The sequence below is a fragment of the Phaethon aethereus genome (genome assembly GCF_964289735.1).
Source record: "Phaethon aethereus genome assembly, chromosome: 13".
In the NCBI taxonomy this organism is placed as follows: domain Eukaryota; kingdom Metazoa; phylum Chordata; class Aves; order Phaethontiformes; family Phaethontidae; genus Phaethon; species Phaethon aethereus.
The window spans coordinates 10067149-10074655 of NC_138589.1; the positions used below are offsets into that span (position 1 = coordinate 10067149).

At 39.6% G+C, this 7507-nt stretch overlaps 1 protein-coding gene across 1 annotated transcript in view; it reads left to right on the forward strand.

Moving 5' to 3' along the window:
- Positions 1-1624: 1624 nt before the first annotated feature.
- The window catches only part of ZNF536 (zinc finger protein 536), a gene marked incomplete at its 3' end in the record, with an annotated part of 187580 nt that continues 181697 nt past the window's right edge, over positions 1625-7507 (forward strand). The window contains exon 1 of the mRNA XM_082005497.1: positions 1625-4693. Within this exon, the coding sequence (XP_081861623.1) occupies positions 2524-4693 (2170 nt within the window). The 5' untranslated portion in view covers positions 1625-2523. The remainder of the gene's footprint in view (positions 4694-7507) is intronic.

Consider the following 7507-nt stretch of genomic DNA (forward strand, 5'->3'; position numbering starts at 1 on the left):
TTCAAGCTGTTATAGAATAATGGCAAGTCACAATGACTTTTCTAAACCCTCTTCAATATATGTATGTGTCTGTACACACAATGCATTTCGTGAATTTTTATGTTCTTGTTTGCCAACATGCCTTGCTTAAGCATGATGAGGAGAAATTAACACCTGTGGTATGTGGAATCCAGACAGAAAGTGGATTCTGGTTTTCATTTGTTTGTTGGCTGGGTTTTTTAAAATTTAATTTTAGGAAATGGGTAGGCAGATACTCAAAATCTTAGTCAGCTTCGGACAATGGCAGACCTAAGCACTACAACCCTCAGATGTTAAGCTAATCCTTTTGAATATGAAACTTGGCTTGTTGCAAAAGTTAAGCAAACTTTCAAAAATGTTAAAAAAATGTGTTTGTGTGTATCCACATTTTGAATGATTGTGGTCTGCTGCACAGAAAGCTTTCACGGAAACCAAGAATTTTATTTGTTTGCTACATGGTCTTGGGTGAACACCTGGCTTGACTATGTTCCCCTGCCTTCGGAAATCAGACACTGCAAGCTAAACTTAAGTGCAGTCCTATAGCTTATTGGTATTAACATTTTCCTTTTATATACTTGATCTCATTAATATTTTTATAAATAACATTGACAGCACATAAATAATGGGTCCCCAAACTGAAACCTGAATCTGAGCGGTGTTAAACTTTGAAAAAGATCTGCTTTACATCTAAGCAAAATTTTGTAGCTCATGTTCATCTTTAATACACATGACTATACGCTTCCCCCTTTACTTCTTACAAGATCTGCATTATATCACAACCTCAGTCATCCTGTTGAGGACCAAACAGGGTCTCCTCTTGGAGACCACCCTTGCCTTTTTTTTAGACTGGTCCTGCAAATACTTAAGCATGTGTGGAACTTTGCTTTCAAGAGTCACCCTTTGAAGTCTACTGGACTACTCCCGTGAGCACAATTACATGCATTTCAAGTATGTGCCAGATTTGGGCCTCAAATTGTCCAGCAAGTGGCCACTATGAAGCTGTGCGAGGAATGGTGTCCACCTGGAGTGTGCCTGCAGCCTTTGTAGAAAGCATAGTGAGTAAATGCTTTTGGCTAAAGCTAAACAGAAAGTTGACCAAATTAATTATTCAGTAATTTTGTTAGTGAATAAAGTGTCAAATCACTCCACTGAACAACACAGATCTTAATTATGTTCTAATATAACCTTATAGCATCATATAGTTTGAGAGTTATTAATGTAAAACTTTACATTTTAAATAGATTTTTATAGAAACATTATTTCTGCATGGAGTAGAGAAGTGTCAGAGATAGAAGATTATTGTGGACAATTATGCAGACCAGAACAGAGCACTTGTGTTTAACAAACAGCTTTGAATTCTAATTTTCTGCAATATACATAGTGTAGGTACAATTTGTAGTCATTACTGTGTATTAGGAAAGTTACTAAAATTCTTAAACTTCTTGAGGCTTTCCGCCACACCTTCCCCAGATTTTAATTGGTTTTATCTAGTTCCGTAAAAGAGCTCTTTAAAACAAATCAAAGTGCCTTAAATCACATGTTTTACCCATCGAAGGACAGAGATACTCCTTCTATAATCTGGCAAATTTTCCTAAGAACTGGAATCTGAAGGTTCTCGACGCTGAATTAAAAGACTTGGCAGTAGATAATTTATGTGCCTTTTGATGGGCTCAATTTCAAAATGACAAAATAACAATGTTTTGTAACAGAAGGGTTAAATCTTAATCTCAGAGGTTTACAAAGCTGCTAGTCGCAGTCTCCTTAAAATTTAATATACCTCGTTAATGCTTACTTGCAAACACTGAAGGATTTTTATGATTATAATCATGTGTTACAGCACCTAGTACTGTTTCTAAGCAGCATACTAATCAGCTTAATGAGATATTACTGCACTTTTTGTTGACTAAAGCAAAATCCCTTTTATTGTTCTAAAGCTTGTCCTTTACTTTATTTTTTCCCAAAACATTATCTTGTTTTATTGTACACCAGTAAATATCATACCATCGTTTTTTTGTCAAATCATAAAACTATCTTTCTCATTGTAGAATGCGTAATATATTGAATATGGTTAATGGAACTGAAAGTTACAAATGGATTTTTTTTTTTCTTTTTTTTTTTGGCTGGCTTTTCTAATGGAAATGGGAGAGACGCGTAACATTTCCTTTTCTGTAGATTTAGAAATGTAAACAGGTGCGATTTCACAGGAAGAAAGACAAGGGAGGCGGTAAAAGCCTTTGCCCCTTCTGTAATAATTAGATTTTGAAATTGTAGCATATTTTAAAATAGTAATTAATGGTTATTGGTGAACATGCAGAATGATGAAAGCACATGTATGATCAAAATTGTGTAGCACAGTTGGCATTTAATGCACTTTTTATTGTTTTTACGCTAATTCCTTTGCATTATTATGAGTAGGTAAAACATAAAATGCAAATAGTTCGTCAGTGATTCAATGCTTATAACTCTCTCACAGTCTGAATCTAAAATATTTTCTGATTTTCAGGGATGGAGGAAGCTAGTTTGTGCCTTGGTGTTTCTTCATCTGTGCCAGAAGCTGACGCCCATCTCAATAGCACGATACTCAATGGGCAGTATTCAATGAGTCAGAAGCTGCACCAGATCACTTCCCAGCTCAGCCATGCCTTCCCGGAGCTCCAGAACAGGCAGAATCCAGAGGAGAAGGCATCAGCGCCGCTAGAAGACAAAAGCCACATGTCCATAGCAAACCAGCCCATCAGCAGTCAGATGGCACTGCTGGCAAACCAGCTCAACAGAGAGGTTGACACCAGTTTGAATGGACGCGTGGATCTGCAGCAGTTCTTAAATGGACAAAACCTAGGGATTATGTCTCAGATGAGCGATATAGAGGATGATGCCAGGAAAAACAGAAAGTACCCGTGTCCCCTCTGTGGGAAACGCTTTCGATTTAACAGCATCCTGTCGCTACACATGCGAACTCATACTGGAGAGAAACCGTTTAAGTGTCCCTACTGTGACCACAGAGCAGCTCAGAAAGGCAACCTGAAGATACACCTGCGTACTCATAAGCTTGGAAACCTTGGCAAAGGTCGTGGAAGAGTCCGAGAAGAAAACAGACTTTTACATGAGCTGGAGGAGAGAGCAATTCTTCGGGACAAACAGATGAAGAGCAGCCTCTTGCAGCCACGACCTGACGTGAAAGCACAGCAGCACACCCAGCCAATGCCTCTTGCAAACTGTAACTTGTCTGTGCCAGCTAATCACAGCACACCTGATATTTCAAACCCTGTTCCCTCTCCAAAGCCAGTTAGTGTCCAGGAAGAAGTTGTCGCTCAGACAGCTGGGTTCAGATGCACATTTTGCAAAGGCAAGTTTAAGAAGCGAGAAGAGCTGGACAGGCACATAAGGATCCTACACAAGCCTTACAAGTGTACCCTGTGTGACTTCGCTGCCTCGCAGGAGGAAGAGCTGATTAGCCATGTGGAGAAGGCTCACATAACTGCAGAGTCAGCACAGGGCCAGGGCTCCAACGGGAATGGGGAGCAATCCACCAACGAGTTTCGTTGCGAGGTGTGTGGCCAAGTGTTTAGCCAAGCCTGGTTCCTAAAAGGCCACATGAGGAAGCACAAGGATTCCTTTGAACACTGCTGTCAGATCTGTGGGAGGCGATTCAAGGAACCTTGGTTTCTTAAAAATCACATGAAAGTTCACCTGAATAAGTTATCTGTTAAGAACAAATCTCCTAATGATCCCGAAGTACCTGTCTCCATCAGCAGCATGTCCCAGGAAGCTCATGCAAACTTATATTCAAGATATCTGTCATGTTTGCAGAGCGGGTTTCTTCCTCCCGACAAAGCAAGTTTAAGTGAACAAAATCAAATCTATAACAAGGGAGATATGCCCATGAAAGAGAAAGAAGTCTTGGGGAAGCTCCTTTCACCCATCTCTGGCATTGGCCACAGTATTGCTGAAGGGGATAAACATTCTTTATTGGGCTGTCTCAATCTGGTGCCTCCTCTGAAATCCAGCTGTATAGAAAGGTTACAAGCTGCCGCCAAAGCGGCAGAGATGGATCCAGTAAACAGCTATCAGGCCTGGCAGCTTATGGCAAGGGGAATGGCCATGGAACATGGCTTTTTGTCTAAAGAGCAACAGATACAGCGCAGCCATGAAGACACTTTGGCAAATGCTGGAGTTATGTTTGATAAGGAGAAGCGGGAGTATGTGTTAGTAGGAGCAGATGGCTCTAAGCAGAAAATGCCTGCTGATTTGGTTCACAGCACTAAAATGGGCAATCAGAGAGACTTGCCAAACAAACTAGACCCTTTAGAAGGCAGTAGAGATTTTTTGTCACATGGTATGAACCAGGGACTCGATTACAACTTACAAAGTCATGGAAACGTAAAAGAAAAGCCAACTGAATGCCCAGACTGCGGAAGGGTTTTTAGAACATACCACCAAGTGGTCGTTCACTCCAGGGTCCACAAAAGAGACAGGAAAGGAGAAGATGAGATAATTCAAGGTAGTCTTGATGAGCGACGTGGGTCTGGAAGCGATCAAGAGTCTCAGTCTGTCAGCAGGTCGACAACACCGGGGTCCTCTAACATTACTGAAGAAAGTGGAGTAGGTGGGGGTCTCTCACAGACGGGGAGTGCCCAGGAGGACAGCCCACATCCTTCCTCACCCTCCTCTTCAGGTATGATAACTTCTCCTTCCCTCTCTGCACTGAAAGCTTCATAGCTGTATTTGAAATCACAGCAGCAAAGTAGTTTATGCATTCTCTTGTTAGGTCGTTGCCTAGCAGTCCACAGGGACATGGTGTTATATGCCAGAACATCTGTGTTTGGGTTCCCGCAATGCCTTCGAGGTTAATTCTCGGCTCACCCTTTTCTCCCCTCCAAGGGCAGGGTTCCTAGCCTTTCAGCTGTCGCCTCCACCAGCCCACCGGCAGCAGCGCGCAGGGTCTGCAGAGTCATCGATGGCAATGTCGCTTCCAGGGCCTCTCCCTCCAGGTGTTGGAAGGTGGCTTGTTTTCCTCCTGTTCTATTCATCATGTCTCTCTTGCAGATCTTTCCATGTGCTCCATTTGAAAGGCTGAGGAAAAATGCCTTCTTTGAGCTATGGTTCAAAGAATTAGGATTAATAAACAGCGTGTTGGCTAACCCCTCTGATTGCCCTTATGCCCACAACCATACCAATTACTTAGCTGAGACAGGTACTTGTACCTGGCCACTGGTACAGAGAGATTCACAAATTACTAACTTTTTGACAGTCTTTTAACTTATGTGCACATTTTAACATGTATGAAACCTTCTGCTTAATTCACATCTATTTGGAAGTACAAGAAAAATAGAAATTGGACTGAAACATTTTAATTGCATTGTATGTCATGTTAACTTGCTGTGTATAAAATAGCAAAGCAGATAATATTTCATTGGAGATGTCTATAAAATATTGAGCTTCCTGGTACAATTTTTAAAGTTACTAGCCTATGACTGCTGAAATAAAATCTCCAAGTAATAACAGGTAAGATTTCTGGCCTCATCTATATTTCCAAAGTCACTTACTAATGGATAGTAAATTGAAAGTTATATCTTCAGCCCTTTATAAAGAAAGCACCTCACTAATACTGTAATCATTCTGCAAGCCTAACAACAGAGGAAATCATGCCATAACAAATACTCTGTTACTAATGGCAACATTGATTTCTGCAATCAGCCATTAAGTCTAGAAAATGAAAGACAGTTTGAGGTACCTTAAGGCATTACATTGCCCACTGTTAAAGAGCTGGTAGCAGGCTGTTGAGGGTAATTCTTTTTAGGTTTTTTTCCCCCAGTTTCGATAAATATTTTAGTATTGGAGGCAATTCACTGTTACAGTTATTAAGTACATGCCAGTTTATTTTTGTTGTTCTTGTCATGCTCCAGTATACTCTACTTCTGAGGCCAAATTAATATAAAAATAAAGTGTTAGTTTGCTGTCTTATTACAAACCAGTAAAGAAATTGTTAAGACACATAAATCTGCACTCCACATTCCACAGATTCCTATAGTACTTAATGCTGTTGTTTAAATACCCATGAAACACAGTCTACTCTTAGAGTCCTAGCCTCGTTTACAATTTATTACTGGTGAGACACATTAGAAAATTCTGTGTAGGAACAAGGGTAACACGCGAGAGCTAATTTCATACTATATATAGTCGTTGAGATTGTTTTAAGAGGATTGAAAATATGTCAGGATGAAGAAGATTATTTTTCTAACTTTCACTTTTAAAAGCCCTACACATTGGCAAGGGGGGCAGGGAGAACGCTCCTCTTTAATATAGAAAGCATCACTTTTGTTTTGCAATGACATACAGCGATCAGAAATAAACGATCCTGAAATCGTTTCAGTTCTGTCTGAAGCCTTCCAGGGCTGTCTGGAAAAGTTTGGAAAAATGGAGCCCCAGAGTCTTCTGAGTGAGGCTGGACTGATAGAGATTGAAGAGGATTCAAAACAATGCATGTGAAAGTTGGTGTGTTTTGAGTGCCCTGAAAACTTTTAATTCCAAGTGTTCTGGTTCGTTAAATGTATTGTTGTGGGAAATTTTTCCTGCCTTCAGAGGCAAAAGATAACACCACAGTGGTGTTCTCCCTCTGGCCACTAATTTAAAATGATTTTTAACTTAAACTACAACTTATTTAAAATGTTTATTTTCACACCTGATGCATTTATATTGAAGCACATAAAAATGAAAGCAAAATATGTGCAGTAACACTTGCTAGAAGCACACTCGTTTTCACCGAAGAAAACCAGACCTTTTATATTAATATCTGATTGTGTCCTTTAGTCTGTTCCCAGTAAATCTAGGAAGGCTCTCGGTGTCATACATCCTATCATGTAGAGTGTGCACATTTTTATAACTTTTTAATCAGATGAAAGGAAGATAGTATTGCATTTTACCAGAACAAAATCTACGTATTCTTTAGTACTTTAAAATTAATTTTATTGCCATGTTGCTGTTGGAACCTTTCTTCATTACGAAGTGTGTATTTTATCACTACCTGTGAAAGATAAACCTGCAGACTATAAAGAAATCAGATATTTTTTTTGCGTAGGGAAGAATTAAGTAGTCATTGAATCTTCTATTAAGAAATCACTGCAAAACACAGTTTTACAAATTTCTCAGACTGCATAACAATGTCTCAAAACTTAATTTGCATCACTTGATTCTTTTTTGTTGAAAACTGGGTCAGTAGGGCCTGAGAAACTATTTTTTCAGATCTTAACCAATGAATTCTTCTTTATAAATTGGTGCTCTTAACATGATAGTAGTTCTGAATTCATCATAAAAACCTTTTTACACAGTGCCTCTTAGAACAGATCTCCAGAAGAAGGCTTACAATGAGTGGCAGAGAAGTCTTTGTTATCTGATGTAATTCTTTGCAAAGGAGGATTGGGAATGGAGTGCCTGTTTAAAAATGTCTAGCTCAGGCTGAGAAGAAGAAAGGGTCAAGTTTGCAATCAAA